At 38.5% G+C, this 21,936-nt stretch overlaps 1 protein-coding gene across 2 annotated transcripts; it reads left to right on the top strand.

Annotated features, from left to right (window-relative positions):
• Window positions 1-970: 970 nt before the first annotated feature.
• Window positions 971-21,904, top strand: PSMC6 (proteasome 26S subunit, ATPase 6). Of its 2 annotated transcripts, XM_004055179.3 has the most exons (14): window positions 971-1,195; window positions 2,203-2,282; window positions 2,377-2,416; window positions 2,658-2,710; window positions 4,993-5,060; window positions 5,302-5,416; window positions 7,790-7,877; window positions 11,996-12,057; window positions 12,144-12,267; window positions 12,893-12,954; window positions 14,753-14,873; window positions 15,002-15,082; window positions 17,859-17,930; window positions 21,409-21,904. In XM_004055179.3, the coding sequence occupies exons 1-14, from the start codon at window positions 1,069-1,071 to the stop codon at window positions 21,525-21,527; spliced, it is 1,212 nt and encodes a 403-aa protein (XP_004055227.1). In that variant the 5' UTR covers window positions 971-1,068; the 3' UTR covers window positions 21,528-21,904. The 2 variants fall into 2 exon arrangements, with proteins under 2 accessions (XP_004055227.1, XP_055217371.1); XM_055361396.2 differs by lacking the exons at window positions 17,859-17,930; window positions 21,409-21,904 and adding an exon at window positions 17,699-17,768 and having other exon boundaries at window positions 1,000-1,195.
• Window positions 21,905-21,936: the final 32 nt, after the last annotated feature.

A 21,936-nucleotide genomic window follows, 5' to 3' on the forward strand; every position in this document is an offset into this window, starting at 1 on the left:
GGAGGGTGGATCACCTGAAGTCAGCAGTTCGAGACCAGCATGGCCAACATGGCGAAACTCCGTCTCTACTAAAAATACAAAAATTAGCCAGGCGTGGTGGCGCACACCTGTAATGCCAGCTACTCCGGAGGCTGAGGAAGGAGAATTGCTTGAACCCGGGAGGTGGAGGTTGCAGTGAGCTGAGATCGCGTCACCGCTCCAGCCTGTGCGGCAGGAGCGAGACTCCATCTCAAAAATAAATAAATAAATACATGAATCTGAAGGTTCTATCAGACTTCAAAGTTCCTGCCTCAGCTTACTTCAGCATCTTTATCTTGTACCCCACATCTCTACAACCCACCCCCTACTGGTCTCATTGGCCTCCTTTCTGTTCCTGGAAGTGAGCCAAGCTTTCTACCCACACCCCCCCACCCCACTCCACTCCAGGACTTGCACTGTTTGTTTAGGTTTTCTTCAGTTGTTGCAAGGCTGGCTCCTTCTCATCTCAGATATCTGTTCTAGATTAATTCTTCCCACCATACTTCTCACCGTGTTTTAATTCCTTCACAGTATTTGTTAAACTCTGAAGTTTTTTTTTATTATTATTTCCTACCAAATGATAAGCAGATCTACCTTTAATACCTCATTCACTGACTGAATGGATGAATAAAACTGTCTACTTCTCCAGCACGTGGAGGTCTTGGACAGTACTGTGTTATAACAAAGGCCATCTGTGTTGTGTCGACAGGCCATCGGAACTCCTTTGAGGTATTACACATTTCCTACTTCACTTCCATCTCAGTTTATTACAGAGCCTTTTATACTTCCGGGACAGTAGTGACTTAATACTGAGGCCTCTCAGGGGAAGACCGGGATAACTGAGTCCTGCTTTACCTATCTCGGCTTGCAAGAAACGGTAAAGGTGGAGGCCTCTTTCAGTGTATGCCGGCGCTCTAGGTGAACCGAGACATAGAGGTGGAAGGGGTGTAGAAAGACGAGGCCAACCGGAAGGGGCGGGCTCATGGGCGAACCCACCCCTCCAGGCAGGGTTTCGCCCCTCGCCCCGCCCCTTCCCCCGCCCGGACGGCCATGGCCATTCCCGGCATCCCCTATGAGAGACGGCTTCTCATCATGGCGGACCCTAGAGATAAGGCGCTTCAGGACTACCGCAAGAAGTTGCTTGAGCACAAGGAGATCGACGGCCGTCTTAAGGAGTGTGAGTGCACCTTTCTTTCCATGTAATCAAGTGCCTCGACTCGCTTCTGCCTCTGACAAAGTAGAAGCCTTTCGCCGAGCCCGGCAAACGAGCCTTAGAGATGACCAGGCCTAGGGCCAGGGACAAGGCGCTTTGTCATCCGGCCCTGAGCTTGTGGAGCAGCACTCCTTCGGGTGTAGAAATGGCCCAGTCCAGCCCGGGTGACAGAACATCGGCGGCCTTGAGGTGAAAATGAAAAAGAAGTAGAGGAGGAGTGGGGAAGTGGGCCGAGGATGTTTCCCAGGTTAGGGTGCAAGAAGGGCAGTGTTGGTGGAGTCCCGGGACTTGGAGAGGGGAAGGCGCTTGAGTCAAGTAAGCTCAAACAAGAGATGAGACTCAGGGAGTCAGCTTGTTCTTGGAGTCGAAAGACGGCCGCGGAGCTTAAGAGAGAAGTGTTCCAGTTGTCATAATAACCCATATCGTCTTGTCGTGTTTCGTGTTGTACTGTATCAGGCATGCAAATTTCCCTTACCTCCTGAGTGCTTAACTTTTTTTTTCAGTGCATTTTCATTGAAAAGCATGAGTAGTTTAATTAAATGGAGGACCATAATTAAATGATTCTGTGGAGAACTGCATTTGTTGACTTTATTTAGGGTAGAATGTCAGAGAACAATCCAAGTGGGTAGGTGAAGAGGTGAGGAAGGGTCTAACTGATTATCATTCGGATTTGTAGTCGCAAATCCTAAGTGTCAGGGTGTCAATATCTTCTAAGACTATAACTTAAGATGTGCTTAAACAAGTATTGCCGATCAACAAAGTAAAAATATGGTGCTTTCTCTGTAACATTTTGTTGTTATACATGCCACCTACTCATTACAAACAGCATTATTTCTTTTATGGTTTGAAACAGTGGATGTGAAACTTAGGTAAAGTGAAATAGACTTACGTAAACAGTAAAGTGAGACGTAGCGACTTAAACACACTAAGATTACTGTTCAATTAAAAATGTTCAAATTGTATTATTTCAGTAAGGGAACAATTAAAAGAACTTACCAAGCAGTATGAAAAGTCTGAAAATGATCTGAAGGCCCTACAGAGTGTTGGGCAGGTAGGTGATGGAGTTTGGGGAATAGGGGGTGATGGTAATTTGCTTTTTTATTTAGCTGTTGCCAAAAAGTAATGCTTTTTATTTTCTTCCTTAGATTGTGGGTGAAGTGCTTAAACAGTTAACTGAAGAAAAATGTGAGTGATGAATTAGCTTATTAATTAGTACAGAAACAGCCCGCCTCTCTCTCACTTTTGAAATGCTTATTATTTTAATGACAATAATGCAGAGAGAGAGAGTATTTTTGAATAGACTTAAGTTTTCCTTCAACTAATGTCTTCTTGGAGGACAGAAATACAACTAAACCCTCTGTCAACGTGGGTATGTATTTTTTTACTTTCTATTTTTCAATTAGTTCTTTTATGTTTTTTCTTCTAGTCATTGTTAAAGCTACCAATGGACCAAGATATGTTGTGGGTTGTCGTCGACAGGTAATACTTTATATTTGTATAGTGCCTGATGATTGACAAAGCAGTTTCATGTAAGTTATTGTCTCTAATTCTTGAGGCAAGCAGGTGGAGCATTTATGCCCATAACTCACAAGGATGATTTGTTCAGACATAGCTAGTTATTAACAAAGCCTGAATTCAAACCATGGGCTTTGACTCCTGGCATTCTGTACTTTCTACTGTATTACATTGTCTCAGTCAGATCTATTAATAGCCACTTAGAAATAAAAGTATTTTAGAACTGGAAAACAGACATTTTATTTTAATGTCATTTTTAAAGAGGACTTAAAAGTGTTAGATATCATCAGTTACCTGTGTTTATATTTAGACATTCAGAACTGTTACTTATGGACTGTACCATGGCCTAAGTTAATTTTGTATGAGGTCATTTAGATGAGGGTAGGGCAAGTTGAAATAATTCTAAATTTTATTTTACAGTTATCAAAGATGCCAACAAATGACCTCAAGTCATTCAGTAGTGTCTGAAATCAATTTATGTATTATTATTTAGGAAGTGTCCTTAGAGAATTCTTTTAAATTCATTGGAAGAGTTTTCTCTGTTTAATTGTCATTTCAGGTTCAGGTTTTAAAACATTCACAGAACATGGCTGTAAGGGAGAATTTAATCCAGGAACTATAAATCTCCTATTAGGATTTTGCCTAGTTTATAAGCAGTTGACATTTTCTAAGTCAAAATATTAGATACCTAAACTGACAAGGGATTTTCATGTCCCTTTCAGGGCTCTATGGATGCCGAAAGTTGGCATTTCTAAGATATTTCAGGTTGCATGAGGACAAGACTGTATTTGAAAACTAAAAAACATTAGAAAAGCCAAAGTATATATAAGTTGAGTATCCCTTATCCAAAATACTTGAGCCAGAAATGTGTTTTAGATTTTGGCTTTTTTTTTCAGGTTTTAGAATATTTGCGTTGTACTGGTTGAGCATCCCTAATTAAAAAAAATCAAAAATTTGAAATGCTCTGATGAGCATTTTCTTTGAGCATCATGTCAGCATTCAAAAAATTTCACATTGTGGAGCATTTTGGATTTTCAGATTAAGAATACTCAGCCTGTATTTCCTATAGATGTAAACACTGAAATAGCTTCATATTGATTTCTCCCCTTTTTTTTCAAGTAACCTCACTTCTTAGCCGTTTTTTCCTTAATTGTTATATTAATCCTAGTGTTTTGCCTATCTTCCTAAATTTGAAGCTCTTTGTAAAATCCTGTGACAAGTGGTCAGTAATTTATGATTCCGAAATTGTATTGGCACGCAGTTTTTTAAACTATTAAAAAGTAACTTGGGTCGGGCGGGGTGGCTCATGCCTGTAATCCCAGCACTTTGGGAGGCTGAGGTGGGCAGATCACGAGGTCAGGAGTTCAAGACCAGCCTGACCAACATGGTGAAACCCCGTCTTTACTAAAAAATACAAAAAAAAAAATTAGCCGGGCATGGTGGCACACACCTGTAATCCCAGCTACTTGAGGCTGAGGCAGGAGAATTGCCTAAACCAGGGAGGCAGAGGTTGCTGTGAGCCAAGATGGCGCCACTGCACTCCAGCCTGGGCGACAGAGTGAGACTCCGTACTCCATCTCAAAAAAAAAAAGTAACTTTATCTTTGAAAAGTAACAACATCCTGAGTGTGAGGCAGATCTAGTAGATTCTAATTTTAGCCAGATAAGCCAAGAAATTATTTAGTATGATTCAACCTAATGTGTAATGTGTTCAGCATGTGCCTGTCATGTAGCAAAGGCATGAATGATGGTTGCTGGGTTTTGGGGCTTGAATTTTAAAGCATTTTAATAAAAATCTCTAAGGGGAAACCGTGCATTTTTCTCTACTCTCATGAGCATTTAACACATTCTTCCCAGAAGCTGTACATTTCAAAATAAATCTGATGAGCACACCTTTAAAATGCTTCCCTTTCCTTTCCCTAAAATGTTCACTAAGGGATTTTTCTATAAATGCTTTGGTAGCAATTCCCAAAGTCACTGTACCATTGCTGCCTCAAGCTTTGTGTGTTAGTCATTTCACATTTTACACTGAGATTACACAAAGGGGCATGCTTTTAAGGAGCAGGTGGAAATCACTTTGAATTACTTATTTTATAAGCCATTTTGTTAGCATAGAGTTTATAATCTGATATTTGTGTTCTCTCTGGAGGGTAAAAATGAGTGTTTGGCTTCTAAATATTAAACTCTCGTTAGAGTGTTATTCCGTTTTTAAGTGTTGATGTGATATCTTTTGTTTTACAAAACTAGCTTGACAAAAGTAAGCTGAAGCCAGGAACAAGAGTTGCTTTGGATATGACTACACTAACTATCATGAGGTGGGTTTCTTATTCTATTTAGTTTACCTTTTATTTTCACAAAGGGTGGTTTTTATCTGAGATATATGCTTCTTGAGATCACTGAATATTTTGGCACTTTTTCCCTTTTACTAGTTTCTAATTAAGCACATCTTTATGAGATCAGCTACAGGTGCTTGCATGAGCAAGTTATTTATATGCTATCTGTAGGCTAAAAGAAAATATATCTTTCAAAAGAAAAATACATACCTTTTCATTCTAGATATTTGCCAAGAGAGGTGGATCCACTGGTTTATAACATGTCTCATGAGGACCCTGGGAATGTTTCTTATTCTGAGATTGGAGGGCTATCAGAACAGATCCGGGAATTAAGAGAGGTTGGTACTGTGTGCCTTGTTCTCTGAACTTAGCTAATAAATACTACTAGTTTTAGGATTCTTAACAGAAGAAACAGGATGAAAAAGTACTTTTTGTCTAAATGGTAGTTAAGAATATTATGTATTTACTATTCTTGCTAAGAAGAATAGCACTGAATTTCTAGCTGTGAAAATTACTGTTGTTTTTTTATTTGGAGATAATTTGGTGTTAGAAAAATCCTGCTCTTTTTGTGGCAAAGGAACGGAGAAAAAGCTAAAAATAATTGATGTAATCTGATATCCTGTGGTTTTGATTATCATAATAAGTTACTTGGGTCGGAGCATATTTGGATAATGTGTGTGATGAGTTTTTTCCATAACCTCATTAATACTAGCTTCCCACTCTTACAGAAGAGTAGGGTACCTGTTCCTTAAATATTTTATTTTGTTGAAGCTGTTTGCTGCCATTCAAGAAAACCACTGGCTTTAGGATTGTCTTAAATCTTGTAAGCTTTTAGATGAAGAATCAAATCAGGATTGCCTTACTTCATAGCACAGACAGCTTCTTAACCGTTATCTGTAAAGCAAATTACATTGTCCTATGGATTTTATCCTAAATTAGGCTGTGAATATTTAGGAATTAATGGGAATAATTGGAATGTCTTACACAATCTGATTTAAGCTTTAAGCCAGTTCTCATACTTCAGTACATTAATTTTTTTGGAACACTTATTAAAAATACACATTACTAGGCCCTCTGAGTGGTTTTGATGGACTAGATTGGGGGTAGGCACAGGAATTAGCATTTAAACAAGCATTCCAAGTGATTATGAAACCAAATTTTTCTTTCACAATACTTGAGGAAGCACTGGTCTAAGTGTAAAAAAAAAAAAAAAAAGGCAGTTCTCACCTGTATTAATGAAAGGGCAACAGAGGAAGAACAGGTGCTTCATAAAACGGTGAAAACTTGCTTTCAACGGTGATTTGCTGCATTAGCCATAGGAGCAGAAAGAATCCCATGTATACATGCAGTATCCTTTACTGTCTGCAGATACTTTACACTTTAGAGTATTGATTTCTCTCACTTCTGGCTTTTCCCAGTCACGCTTTATGCACATATGGACACAACTTTTTTTTTTTCTTTTGAGACAGGGTCTGGTTCTTTTGCCCAGGCTGGAATGCAGTGGTGCAGTCTCAGCTCACTGCAACCTCTATCTCCTAGGCTGAAGTCGTCCTCTCACCTCACCCTCCCAAGTAGCTGAAGGCATGCGCCACCACATGTGACTAATTTTTTTATTTTTTGTAGAGATGGGGTTTCACCATGTTGTCCAGGCTCTTCTCGAACTCCTGAACTCAAGCCATCCTCCAGCCTTGGCCTCCCAAAGTGTTGGGATTTACAGGCATGAGCCACCGCACCTAGCCCAACACAACTATTCAATAGAAATTTCTCTCTCGGTCAGGCATGGTGGCTCACGCCTGTAATCCCAGCACTCTGGGAGGCCGAGGTGGGTGGATCATCTGAGGTCAGGAGTTCAAGACCAGCCTGCCAATACAGTGAAACCCCATCTCTTCTAAAAATACAAAAATTAGCCAGGTGTGGTGGTGGCACCTGTAGTCCCAGCTACTCAGAAGGCTGAGACAGGAGAATCTCTTGTACCCGGGAGGCAGAGGTTGCAATGAGCCAAGATCATGCCATTGTACTCCAGCCTGGGCAACAGACTCTGTCTCAAAACAAAAAAAAAAAAAAGAAATTTCTCTCTTAAGTTACTGGCACTATAAGTAATTTAAATTGGACTTTCAGATCTTCAATTTCTCTACTCTCCACTTTTCTTCCTTGAATCAATCTTGAGAGCAGAACATACTGTTCTTTAAAAGCTGCCGTGGCAAAATGCCAACAGATAAAAATTGTATATACCTTTTCTCTTGGTATGTTGTCAAATCCATCCCCCATTTCAGAATTATTTTATGTTGTATTTTCAAATGCAAACTAGTATAGATCTTTTGAGTTGTGTTTTTTGTTTATATGTTCATTTGACTTAACTGATTTTTTTGTAGTATAATTTTTCATTGAGGTATAATTACATTAAAAAATGTAGATTCTTAAGTGTACATTTCAAATATGTTTGGACAAGTTATATATCTGTGTAACCATCACCCCAATCAAGTGTGTGGTTTATTTAAAAAACATTATTTGAAATTTTTTAGATTTAAGAGATCTTAAATCTACCTGGAGCAAAACCTCTTAATATAAATGGTTTTACATAGCATGGAAGTCTAGGTCTATTAAGAATTATGATGTGTACACCTAACTAAGGTGATATTTGACTTAGAGTATTTGAAAGTACATTAAAAATCTTGACTAACTTTTTAAGAAAGATTTAACTTCTTTTCTAGGTGATAGAATTACCTCTTACAAACCCAGAGTTATTTCAGCGTGTAGGAATAATACCTCCAAAAGGCTGTTTGTTATATGGACCACCAGGTTGGTATTGAATTATTTCTACTCCACCAATAAGATAAATGAATTAAGGAATTAAAAAAAAAAGACAATTTTTTTATTTTTATTTTTTTGAGACACGGTCTCACTCTGTTGCCCAGGCTGTAGTGCAATGGCACGATCTGGGCTAACTGCAACCTCCGTCTTCTGGGCTCAAGTGATTCTCCCACCTCAGTCTCCCACGTAGCTGGGACTGCAGGCGTGCATCACCGTGTCTGGTTAATTTTTGTATGTTTTGTAGAGAAGCAATTTTGCCATGTTGCTCAGGCTATCTCAAACTCCTGGACTCAAGCGATCTGCCCACCTTAGCCTCCCAAAATGTTGGGATTACAAGCATAAACCACTGCGCCTGGCCATAAGGTGGAAATTTGATGTGGGCAGTTCCAACTTCTCCTCTCTTCAGAGTGAGAATGAGATAGGATATTTATGTCTACTGTTCTTTGAGGCATGCTTAGTGCATTTGTGCCTCACAGTACATTTATCTTAACAGACCATGTGATTCTAGTGCAACAGTCCTCAAATTGTGGTTCACAGACCCAGAGGTGCTTTCATGGAATCTGTAAGGTCAAAACTACTTTATAATACTGAAATGTTAAGCCAGGCGCAGTGGCTCACACCTGTAATCCCAGCACTTCGGGAGGCCGAGGTGGGCAGATCACCAGAGGTCAGGAGTTTGAGAGCAGCCTGGCCAACCAACATGATGAAACCCTGTCTCTACTAAAAATACAAAAATGAGCCAGGCGTGGTGGCGTGCACCTGTAATCCCAGCTACTCGGGAAGCTGAGGCAGGAGAATTGCTTGAACCTGGGAGGCAGAGGTTGCAGTGAGCCGAGATTGCCCCACTGCACTCCAGCCTGGCTGACAGAGTGAGACTCCTTCTCAAAAAAAAAACAAAAAAAAAAAATTTTTTTTGTATAAAGCAAATGTACATATAGCATACTGCTTGACATATGTAGCCCCACAATGACACAAAACAAAAAACTAAAATGTTGTTTGGCTCTTCCACTGTGTTGACATTTGTGCTGATGGTGCAAGAGCACCATGGGTAAAATTAAATTACTTGCACTGTAGTGTGAATCAGCATTAGTGGCATGAAACGGTGCTAGTTAGTAGCCATTGTGTTCTTGACTGCCACATACTTGCAGTGTAAAAAAAAAAAAGTCAGTTTCACTATAAAGTCCTTGGTGAAACAGTAAAAATTATTAATTTTGTTAAATCTTCATCTTTGGGTAATATTTTGTGTTCTTCATGATAAAATGGAAAATAAATATAAAGTACTGCTGCATATTGAATAAGATAGTTGTCTTTAGGAAAAGCACTTGTGCAGTTATTTAAGTTGCCAGCTGAATTCATTGCTTTCTATGGAATACTATTTTTGCTTGAATGGACCATTTACAGATATGCTGTGATTATCAGACTGGTTATTGGTTATTAGTTATTGATTACTCAAGACTGTTTTTTGGTTATTTGGCGCACATTTTTTCCAAAGCAAACAAATTAAGCCTGTCATGTTAAACAACTGACACCATCTATTGCCATTGATAAAATTTGAACTGTCAAGTGAAAATTAGAATTTTTAGAAACATATATCTGGCACTATGTGGTTGAAGCTTTTTCTTTTTTTCTTTTCTTTTCTTTCTTTTTTTTTTTTGATAAGGTGTTACTCTGTTACCCAGGCTGGAGTGCAGTGGCGTGATCATCCTGGCTCGCTGCAACTTCTGCCTCTTGGGCTCAGGTGATTCTTCCACCTCAGCCTCCTGAATAGCTGGTACTACAGGTGTGTGCCACCATGCCAGGCTAATTTTTGTGTTTTTAGTAGAGGCAGGGTTTTGCCATGTTGCCCAGGCTGGTCTTGAATTCCTGGGCTCAAGCAACCCGCCCACCTCAGCCTCCCAAAGTGCTGGGATTACAGGCATGAGCCACAATGTCCAGCCACGGCAGCTTTCTAATATATTAATACTTAAAGACTTTTCTGACGAGATAAGTGGTGAGAATAACAAAAATTTTTTATAATGTGTGGTGAAAAATGTCAACATTTGGAAGATTTGCATAACTCAACCAGCAGTTTCCAAATAATCAATGCTTGATATTAAAATATTCATAAGTAAAAGATCCAGTCAGTGCGCAGGATAGACCAACGTATTTTAATGTAACAGAAGTTTCTGTCATAGTCCATGTTGTAAGTAGATAGCTATTATAAAAAAGACAAAAGTGTTTGCAAGATGTAGAGAAAAGAGAAAGAACCCTTGTACACTATTGGTGGGAATGTAAATTAGCACAGCCATTTTTGAAAACATGAGTTCCTCAAAAAACTAAAAATAGAATTACCATATGATTCAGCAATCCCACTTCTGGGTTTATATCTAAAGGAATTGAAATCAGTGTGTCAGAGATAGCTGCACTCCCATGATTATTTCACAATAGCCAAGATATAGAAACAGCCTAAAAATTGCCCATCAATGGATGAATGGATAAAGAAAATGTGGTAGCCGGGTGCAGTGGCTCACACCTGTAATGCCAGCACTTTGGGAGGCCGAGGCGGGCAGATCACCTGAGGTCGGGAGTTCGAGACCAGTGTGACCAACATGGAGAAACCCCGTCTCTGCTGAAAATACAAAATTAGCTGGGTGTAGTAGTTCATGCCTGTAATCCCAGCTACGCGGGAGGCAGAGGCAGGAGAATCACTTGAACCTGGGAGGCGGAGGTTGCAGTGAGCTGAGATCGTGCCATTGCACTCCAGCCTGGGCAACAAGAGTGAAACTCCATCTCAAAAAAAAAAGAAAAAGAAATGTGGTAAATACACACATTGGAATACTATTCAGCCTTAAAAAAGGAAACCCTGTCATTTGTGACAATATGGATGAATCTAGAGGATGTTATACTAAGTGAAATAAGCCAGACACAGAAAGACAGTTACCACATAATCTCATTTTCATGTGTAATCTTAAAAAATTGAACTCGTAGAAAGAAACCAAGAGTAGAATGGTGGTTACCAGAAGTTGTGGTGGTGTATGGGGATAGGGGAGATGTTGGTCAAAGGATATAAAGTTCACTTAGACAGGAGGAATAAGTTCTAGGTGACATATTGCATAGCATGGTGACTATAATTAATAATGTATTAGCTATTTCAAAATTGCTAAAAGTAGATTTTAAATGTTCTAACCACAAAGTAATGCTAAGCATGTGAGGTGATGGATATGTTGATTTGCCTGATTTAATCATTCTTCAATATATACATGTATCATAATTTAACCCATAAATATACAATTTATTTGTCAATTTAAAATAGATTTAAAAATTATAACATTTTGATTAAAATTTTAATGTTGACAGCAGAAGTACTTTGGAATTTTTTTTTTTTTTTTTTTTTTTTTTGAGACAGAGTCTTGCTCTGTCACCCAGGCTGGAGTGCAGTGGCAAGATTATAAGCTCACTGCAACCTCCACCTCCCGGATTCAAGTGATTCTCCTGCCTCAGCCTCCCCAGTAGGTGGGACTACAGGCATGTGCCACCACGCTAGGCTAATTTTTTGTGTTTTTAGTAGAGACGGGGTTTCACTGTGTTTCGATCTCCTGACCCTGTGATCTGCCCGCCTCAGCCTCCCAAAGTGCTGGGATTACAGGTGTGAGCCGCCACACCTGGCCAAGTGCTTTGGAATTTTAAATGAAAATTCTGTTTAGGATTTAGCTTTCATTTTGGAAAATTTACTTGCCAAACGATTATATTCTTAAAAGGATTTTAAAAATTTGTTTCACATAGGCTGGGTGCGGTGGCTCCTGCCTGTAATCCCAGCACTTTGGGAGGCTGAAGTGGCAGGATCACTTGAGCCCAAGAGTTCAAGACCAGCCTGGGCAACACAGAGAGATCCCATCTCTGAAAAACAAACAGACAGACAAAAAACTTAGCTGTGCGTGATGGCACATGCCTGTGATCCCAGCTACTTGGGAGGCTGAGGTGGGAAAATCGCTTAGGTCTGGGAGGTCAAGGTTTCAGTGAGCTGTGATCTCGCCACACTCCAGCCTAGGTGACAGAGTGATTGCCTGTCTCAAAACAAATTTTTTTCTACCTTACCATCTAATTAAGACTTCTTTTGTCATTCTTAGGTACGGGAAAAACACTCTTGGCACGAGCCGTTGCTAGCCAGCTGGACTGCAATTTCTTAAAGGTAAAGGGAAGATTATTTTGTACTTATTGAAATTTAATTTTACTTGAATTATCTTATATTTACCTTACTGTTTTTCCTTTAATCAGGTTGTATCTAGTTCTATTGTAGACAAGTACATTGGTGAAAGTGCTCGTTTGATCAGAGAAATGTTTAATTATGCTAGAGATCATCAACCATGCATCATTTTTATGGATGAAATAGATGCTATTGGTAAGAATAACACCCTTGTTGAAAGTTTTAGGACTTTTTTTTAAATGTAAAAGAACCTTTTTCCCTCTCTTAATCTGTAATTGTGACTTGTATGAAGTAGATACCACAATGAATCAGATGTTAGTTTAACCAGTTTTAATAAATAACCTTTCATGGCCGGGTGCGGTGGCTCACGCCTGTAATCCCAGCACTTTGAGAGGCCAAGGTGGGCAGATCACGAGGTCAGGAGATTGAGACCATTCTGGCCAACATGATAAAACCCTGTCTCTACTAAAAATACAAAAATTAGCTGGATGTGGTGGCACATGCCTGTAATCCCAGCTACTGAGGAGGCTGAGGCACGAGAATCGCTTGAACCCAGGAGGCGTAGGTTGCAGTGAGCTGAGATCACACCACTGCACTCCAGCCTGGCGACAGAGCGAGACTCCGTCTCAATAAATAACCTTTCACTTTAACAAAATGAGAAATGTTACACCAAAATCAAGTCTAACTTTGTCAGCATAATTCTTGCTCTTTAATTTTCATCTTAATATTTTAAGCCACAGACTGTTATGTTCTGTTTTCTTAAATGATGGTTGTAGAGGAAAAGAGTAATGCATATAAATTTCCAAATCTACTATCTTAGGTGGTCGTCGGTTTTCTGAGGGTACTTCAGCTGACAGAGAGATTCAGAGAACGTTAATGGAGGTAATATTTGGTAAAGGGGGTTTATAAAGAAACCAATGTTTATTAAATGAAGAACTGAACATTGCATATTTGATAGTCAAAATATATAGAACATTTTAAATGAAATATGAAATTTGAAAATATTGTCAGGAACAAACATGTTTCTCTATCACAAACTCTAAGAAAATGACTACTAGAAAATAAGGCTATCTGCCAAATTCCATTTGGTATACACCTGTACTATTCTGTGTTTTTTTGAGTAGATCAGTCATTCATATATTTAAATTCTTATGAATGTGATCTTGCGGTAGTTTTATGAAGACATTTTTTGTAATGGTCATATTAAGACTGTTGGCAATAAATGAGCTATAATTATGTATGAAGCTGCTCTAAAAATTATTTTTTTCTCTCACTTTATTGCTGAGACTGAGGCAACTAAAATAGTTTTGATAATTGAAGAGGATAGATGACAGAATGAAAGAATGCACATAAAGCCTTCCCCCAGTTTTACCTTTCCCCACTCCAAATTCTGTGAAAGTGATATCAAGAGTCCAAATACATTTTCCACTTCAAATAGAAACTAGGTAGCATGGGTAATGCAGTGTCAAATTCTTTCTCCTTAGAAGTATTTGAAAAATCTTTTTTCATAAATTATACAGATCTGCTCAGAAGATAACATAGCATTTGGAAATTATAAAATCTCTTAGAAACCTTAAATTGAGATATTTTTAAATAACACAAATACTAATTTTATTCAAGTAACTAATATATCATCAACTAACACATTGTCAGACTAGCTATATTTTAGAGAGTTTGTTAAATGCAGTAAGGTTTTTCATTTATTCAAGAAAACTTTAGAAATTGAGGACAATATTTTTTATGTCTTTTAGTATTTCTGTGTACAGTAGAATTATTTGAAAAAATAGGCCAGGCATGGTCGCTTCTGCCTGTAATCCCAGCACTTTGGGAGGCCCAGCTGGGCAGATCATGAGGTCTGAGCATTGAGACCAGCCTGACCAACGTAGCGAAACACCATCTGTACTAAAGATACAAAAATTAGCTGGGCGTGGCGGCGTGTGCCCATAATCCCAGTTACTCAGGAGGCTGAGGCAGGAGCATTGCTTGAACCCAGGAGGCGAGGTTGTAGTGGGCTGAGATCGCCCCATTGCACTCCAGCCTGGGTGACAGAGTGAGAGTCTGTCTCAAAAAAAAAAAAAAGCAGTCCCAGCTACTCAGGAGGTTGAGGTGGGAGGACTGGTCGAGCCCAGGAGGTGGAGGTTGCAGTGAGCGATGATCAGGCCACAGTACTCCAGCCTGGGTAACAGAGTGAAACTCTGTCTCAAAAAAAAAAAAAAAATTATCAGTTTATTATCAAATTTGTAGAAAAATCTTTGTATCCAGTTATCCTAATATAAATGTTATGTCTGACATATCATAAGCACTTTATATATTGGATTTTATTATTAGCTTTTCCTTTAAAAAATAATTGATGAAATTTTGGACATTGGAAATTAGATCCACATAGTTTAATTTCATAATTCTTGACATGATGGAAGCCTTCAGATTTATTAAAACTACCTGGTAGGTATAGAAAGATACATAGCTATTAAAAGGTACATAATCTAGCTTAGAACTTTGAGGCTAGAAAGTATATCCCTTTATATAAGAGAGAGAAAAAGAATTCTATCAAATGACCATTCTGAAGATAGAACATATCTATCTGTAGACAATACATTTCATGGCATTAGACATATAAAAGGTGTGTGCTATTTTTTTAATGGTTAGAATTTTTGTAAAATCTGATTCTTAATATTCTTAGTTACTGAATCAAATGGATGGATTTGATACTCTGCATAGAGTTAAAATGATCATGGCTACAAACAGACCAGATACACTGGATCCTGCTTTGCTGCGTCCAGGAAGATTAGATAGAAAAATACGTGAGTTAAGATTCTTTACCTACTGTCCATTTCCCTTTGTGCCCATTTCTTTTTCCATACTTCACTTCACCTTCCACTGTATTTTAAAAAAGATAAAACTGGACTATAAAATAATTTTTTATTTTCAGATATTGATTTGCCAAATGAACAAGCAAGATTAGACATACTGAAAATCCATGCAGGTCCCATTACAAAGCATGGTGAAATAGGTAAGGAAGTCATCTATTTTATATGTATTTACATTTGGTAAATGAAGAAAAATACTTTTAGAAATTACTGATAGTTTCCTAAATCTGGTTTTAAATTCAGCAAATGTGGTGGTTTTAAATTCAGCAAATAGTTATTGAGCATCTACTATAAGCTAGGAACCATTGTAAGTGTTTTGTAAGGGCTGACAATATAGCAAGGAACAAAACAGACAAATTTCTGCCATTAGAGAACTTACATTCTTGTTAGGAAAAAACAGATAAAGTTAGTAAAACAAAGTATAATAGATGATGATAAGTGCTATGGAGAAAAATAAAGCAAGAAAGTGGGGGGCGGGCATGGTGGCTCACTCCTGTAATCCTAATGGTTTGGGAGGCCGAGGCAGAAGGACCGCTTGAGGCCAGGAGTTTGAGGTTGCAGGGAGCTATGATCATGTGACTGCACTCCAGTTTGGCAAGACGCTGTTTCAGGGGGAAAAAGAAAAAGAAAAGGGGGATAGGAAATTAGGGAAGTGCCAGGACCAGGCATGAGGATATGTTTTTAAATGACAGGGAGGATTAGCACAGGGAAGGCCTTACCAAGAAGGTAATTTATTTTTTAGAGACAGGGTCTCACTCTTGCCCAGGCTGGAGTGCAATGGTGTGATCCCAGCTCACTGCAACTTCTGCCTCCCAAGCTCAAATGATCCTCACACCTCAGCCTCCTGATTAGCTGGGACTACAGGCACACACCACCAACCCTGGCTTGTTTTTTTGTAGGGATGGGGTTTCACCATGTTGCCCAGGCTGATCTTGAACTACTGGGCTCAAGCAATCTGCCCACCTCGGCCACCGAAAGTTCTGGGATAACAGGCGTGTGCCACTGCACCCGGCCTCGTTGTTTGTTTGTTTGTTTTTTAAGTTGATTCCTGTTAAATGCTGACAATAGGTCAGATAAAGAGTTCTCAGAGTAGGCCTTTGGATTTAACTATATGGAGGTCATTGGTAATCTTGTCAAAAGTAGCTTCTTGGGAGTGGTGGAGGTGAAAGCCTATTTCAGATGGGTTTCAGAGAGATTGGGAGGAGAGGCATTGAGTTTAGACATTTCTTTAAGAGTTCTACAGAGGGGGCAGAAGAAGTAGAAAGGGAATGCCGATGAGGAGTTGGCAGAGTTTTCTATAAGATTGAAGAGTTTACAACCCCCCTGCCCCTTTTTTTTTTTTTTTTTTAATAATGCTACTGGGAATGACCTAGGAGAAAGAGAAATTGGCAATGTTCTTTCCTTGAAGAGGGATTGGCCCTATATATATGTGTACTTTTATGAGACTGGAGGAAAGGCAGAGTACATAGATGCTTATGATGACAGGGTCTTAGATAGTGCAGGAACTTGTAGAAGTGTTTTTTTCTGAATGCTTCTGTTTTCTCAGTGAAGTAGAATGCACGTTCAGAATGAAGATAGGGAAGTATTCTTAGAGATTTGAGGACAAAGGAGAAGGTATAAAGTCATTATCTATGGAAGTGAGGGATTGGACTAGGGTGCAGGCCAGTAAAACATGGCTTGTGAACCAAATTCTGCCTGCCCTGTGTTTTTGGAAACAAAAGTTTTGTTGTAACCCAAGCATGCTCATTTATCTATTGTCTATGGCTGCTTTCCTACTGGAATAGCTGAGTTGAATAGTTACAACAGAAACCATATGGCTTGCAAAGCATACAGTATTTACTCTCTGGCCCTTTACATAAAAACTTTGCTGACCTCCAGACTAGGGAAATCTAGTATAATTTCCAGGCAGCCTTAAAAACTCTTTAGAAGTTAATGGTCCAGAATAATGACAAATAGCTGATTGTTGACTTTCACTATCTTCATTGCCCCTGTTAGAGAGTTTTGAGCTGAAAAAACCGAACTGAACAAAGGATGTCAATGTATAGGTTTCTTCCACAAATACTGAGCTCTTGCTAGATGCCAGATACTGTGCTAGCCTTGGGAATTCTTGCTCTCAGGAAGCTTACAATGAACTTAAACCTGATTAAAGACAATTCATGAATATCTGTGTGATTTCAAATAGAGAACGACATGCCCTATATTGCCTGACCAAACGGTGCATCATCAAAGTTATTCAAACTGTAGTAGCCTGTGCTGTCTTACTTCTCTTCCTATTCTGTATCAGATCCATTGTTGCTACCCCAATCCTATAGCTCTTTGATTCATGTCTGTTATGTGGGTGGGTGGAGAACTCACTTTATTACTGCTACCATAGATCTGATACTTCACCACTTGAATCTTGCACAGAAACCAGAGAAGCTAGCTAATGCCTGCTGTAGCATTTAAAAATTCCATGTGATACAATTATGTATGATTACATTTCAGTTTTGCTATACTTTATATTTGGCTTGTATGATTAAAGTAAACAAAGTAAATTCCATTGTTATAATTGGTTTTGAGTGTTATAGCTTTATTCAAATTAAAGATTTGATTACAGTTTTGATAAGAGTCACAGCTTAACAGGTATCTGGAGTTCACATGCGCATAGCTATTTCACTGTATAAAAATAGGTTAAGATATTTTGAGATTTTGGTGATATTTCCTGTTTTTAAAGTTTCAGGGGTGTGTCTAATTCTTCTTGGTGCTGGTTTATTTAACAGAAGTCTTAGTTTTTGGATATTAATATTGTGGAAAGTTAACAGAGCTGATGTCTAGCTGATCAAACTCAAAGTAAGCTCTTCAGTTTAAATTTTCGATGTGGGCATAAATCAAGTAAAGGTCTAATTTTTAAAACTAATTTCCAGTATTTTTTCTAAACAGATTATGAAGCAATTGTGAAGCTTTCGGATGGCTTTAATGGAGCAGATCTGAGAAATGTTTGTACTGAAGCAGGTAAGGGTTTAAAGTACAGTTTTACTATTGATTTTGATTTTTAAAATTTGCTGAAACTGTTTTGAGTTTATCTGAAAGCGGAGCATAGACTTTCCAAGGATTTGGGTTCATGCTGTTCTTTTAGGAATCGATTCCAGGAAATAGGAGAAGCAGGGCAAGTGAGATGGAAAGAGGGAAAGCTAATATGAGGGTGCACCATTGAGGTAGGTGCTGTAGGAAAGGGAGGTTAGATCTCAGAGAAGCATACAGAATGCCTTCCAGGATCACCCAGCTGAAAGTTGGGAGACTAGAACATTTATTTACCAGTACTCATCCCCCATGGGATGAGATTTGTCCTTGGTAGTGTTAACTCCTTTGCACTTCTACATGCCTTAGGGCAGAATGTGGAAGGAGAGGCATGTAATAGAATACTGGCCCCCTGAAGTAAGTCTGAGGTGTTACAGAATTGCCTACCACACCTGTGGCTGGAATTAGAATGGGCCAGCACCAGAGGTATCTGCTGCAAAATGAATCGTGTATGTTGTCTAATACTAGTCTGTGAGCAGTGTTTTGAAAGATTGATTTATGAATTATGTGATCATGCCATTTGTGTAAAATGTAGAATTTAAATATAATTCTCTGTGGATTGTATGATACTATTTTTTTCACTTCTACATGGTGTGTAAAAATTGTGTGATGCTATTTTTATTTCCAGTACCAAGTAGCTTTAATACCCTACCTAGAATCATTTAGTTTTTGTCTTCCATACAGGATCTTTAAATAGAAAAAATAAACTTCTACAGTATAGTTACTGACTTTATAGGTTATAGATTTTCTTAAGTATTAGAATATGTGATTTCCTCTTGCTTTTCATATCATGTTTAGCCTTAGTAAATTCAACACAGTGTTTAAAGTGGCTGCTCAGGGAGGGCTTCTCAGTACAGGTATCTTCATGGGTATTGGGTATGCTGTGAGTCAGTATCTGCATCAGATATGCAGGTCAGATACTTCCGTTCACGTCTAGAAATGCTGTCAATACAAATCAGGGTAAATCATGCTCACAGAGCGTTATCAATAAACTAAACTATTTAGAGGTAAACTGTCATATAGCTTGAACAAGTTAGAGTAATTTATGACATTCTCTTTCCAAAATGTAAACCAGACCAAATTATTATCAGAAGATTGCTTCGGTTAGATTGTAATCCAAATGCAAGCTGTGCAGTGAACCTAAAGGCTGTTGCTATCAAAATATACGCTTTTTTTCCTTACATATTCTTACAAATTTACCTTTAGTTATTGCAAATGAGCTATAACTTCTGTGTGGATTAAAATTTTAGTTTTTTTTAACTAGGTGGGACATTCACATCTGGAAACATACTGAAATTTTTATCTTCTTTTTAGACTTGAAGCCTTTTTTGTTAACATTTTTCTGTAAGTTAAAATACACTTGATTCAATTACAGTTGCCCTTCCTGTTCAGGTCCTGACATTATCTCTTTTGGATTATAATACATCTCTATTTTATTTTTTCTTTTGAGACGGAGTCTCACTCTGGTCCAGGCTGGAGTGCAGTGGCATGATCACTGCTCCCTGTAGCCCAGACCTGATCATTTCTCCTTTATCTCCCAGTAGCTGGGACTATAGGCGTGCGCCACCACACCCAACTAATTTTTGTATTTTTTGTAGAGACGGGTTTCACCATGTTGTCCAGGCTGGTCTCAAATTCCTGGGCCCGAGTAATCCACCCACCTGGGCCTCCCAAAATGCTGGGATTACAGGCACAAGCTACCAGGCCTGGCCAGGCATCTCTTGTGCAGATTTACTTATTCACTAAAGTGATTTGGAAAATAGCCATGTATGCAAGGTTTACAAAAATAACTTACCTAGTTTCACTGTAGCTTTCTAAACAAGTTTTGAAACTTTGTTATTTTTTAAAAATCAGTCATTTCCATTCACCCGGTTTCTAGGACAACATAGATTGTTTCCTTATGTAGAAATCTAGAAAGGAAAGAAGATAGGAAATAATCCTTGAAATCTTCTATTTTAACTCCCTCATTTTATGTAAGTGAAAATTCAATACAGGCAGATCCTCAATGGAAATATTAGAATCCATTTAATTAGTAGATAGCAATAAACTTACCTGCTTTAGTTTATCATGAGTTAGGATTATCTCAAAATCTGGGACCCATATCCATGACACAACTAATGTTTAAAAAACTGCATACAAGGAAACTTTTACCCCTTTGTCAAATACTGTTTGAGAAGGTACTTGTCAAAAAGTTGAAGGAAAAAATTGAGTTGTGATACTCAAATATGAATCAAATAAAAATACCAATTTGTACATAAATTAGGTAAATTTTAACATGAATAATGACTCCGAGTTTTGCTAAAACCCGCTGTTGGCTTTCTATATGATTCCCTATTCTCAACGTTTTTGATTATTAACAAAGAATGGCTATCAAACTTACTCAAGATTTTTTTTTCCCCATAAATGTGTGCCTTCCAGCAAATTGCTTCCTGTCAAGTTAAATTACGCTTAAAATGTGTATGTGTTGGTAGTTTTGATTGCTTCGGTTTTTTATGCTTGTTTTTATTAAGAGCTACAATCAGATACAGGGACCATTTAAGCCTGATTTTATTTTATTTTATTTTTTTTGAGATAGAGCCTCACTCTGTCACCCAGACTGGAGTGCAGTGGTGCGATCTTGGCTCACTGCAACCTCCGCCTCCCGGGTTCAAGCGATTCTCCTGCCTCAGCCTCCCAAGTAGCTGGGGTTACAGACGCCCACTACTACATCCGGCTAATTTTTGTGTTTTTAGTAGAAACGGGGTTTTACCAAGTTGGCTAGGCTGGTCTCGAACTCCCGACCCCAGGTAATCCGTCCACCTTGGCCTTCCAAAGTGTTGGGATTACAGGTGTGAGCCACCGTGCCCGGCCTTGAACCGGATGTTAAATATTCATATAATGGTCATACCTGTTTTTGTTTTAGAACAGAATCACAACACCGCTATGGATTTTTTTTTTTTTTTTTTTTTTTTTGAGATGGGGTCTCGCTCTGTCGCCAGGCTGGAGTGCAGTGCCACTATCTCAGCTCACTGCAACCTCCGCCTCCTGGGTTCAAGCCATTCTCCTGCCTTAGCCTCCCGAGTAGCTGGGACTACAGGCGCGCGCCACCATGCCCAGCTAATTTTTTTTTTTTTTTTGTATCTTTAATAGAGATGGGGTTTCACCGTGTTGGCCAGGATGGTCTTAATCTCTTGACATTGCAGTCTGCCCACCTTGGCCTCCCAAAGTGTTGGGATTACAGGCGTGAGCCACCGCACCCGGCATGTGGATTTTAATTGAAAAAAGATAGTGGTTTTTAGCAAATTACAACTACTGGCTCAGAAGTAATAAATCTAAGCTTCACATTTATTCCATATAATTATATTGTTTTTCTTATAATGAACATATAATTCATATGTGATATATAGCAGTCATGTTGTTTTATTCTCTACAGGTATGTTCGCAATTCGTGCTGATCATGATTTTGTAGTACAGGAAGACTTCATGAAAGCAGTCAGAAAAGTGGCTGATTCTAAGAAGCTGGAGTCTAAATTGGACTACAAACCTGTGTAATTTACTGTAAGATTTTTGATGGCTGCATGACAGATGTTGGCTTGTTGTAAAAATAAAGTTAAAGAAAATAATGTATGTATTGGCAATGATGTCATTAAAAGTATATGAATAAAAATATGAGTAACATCATAAAAATTAGTAATTCAACTTTTAAGATACAGAAGAAATTTGTATGTTTGTTAAAGTTGCATTTATTGCAGCAAGTTACAAAGGGAAAGTGTTGAAGCTTTTCATATTTGCTGCGTGAGCATTTTGTAAAATATTGAAAGTGGTTTGAGATAGTGGTATAAGAAAGCATTTCTTATGACTTATTTTGTATCATTTGTTTTACTCATCTAAAAAGTTGAATAAAATCTGTTTGATTCAGTTCTCCTACATATATATTCTTGACTTTTCTAAGAGTATATTT

This window comes from Gorilla gorilla, chromosome 15 (genome assembly GCF_029281585.2).
Source record: "Gorilla gorilla gorilla isolate KB3781 chromosome 15, NHGRI_mGorGor1-v2.1_pri, whole genome shotgun sequence".
NCBI lineage: Eukaryota > Metazoa > Chordata > Mammalia > Primates > Hominidae > Gorilla > Gorilla gorilla.

Excerpts from the sequence above, each read along its gene's own strand:
- PSMC6 (XM_004055179.3), top strand. The coding sequence starts at position 1,069 with ATGGCCATTCCCGGCATCCCCTATGAGAGACGGCTTCTCATCATGGCG. Across the intron at positions 2,417-2,657 it reads ACAGTTAACTGAAGAAAAAT|TCATTGTTAAAGCTACCAAT; the intron begins GTGAGTGATGAA and ends TTTTTCTTCTAG. Across the intron at positions 12,268-12,892 it reads GGATGAAATAGATGCTATTG|GTGGTCGTCGGTTTTCTGAG; the intron begins GTAAGAATAACA and ends CTACTATCTTAG.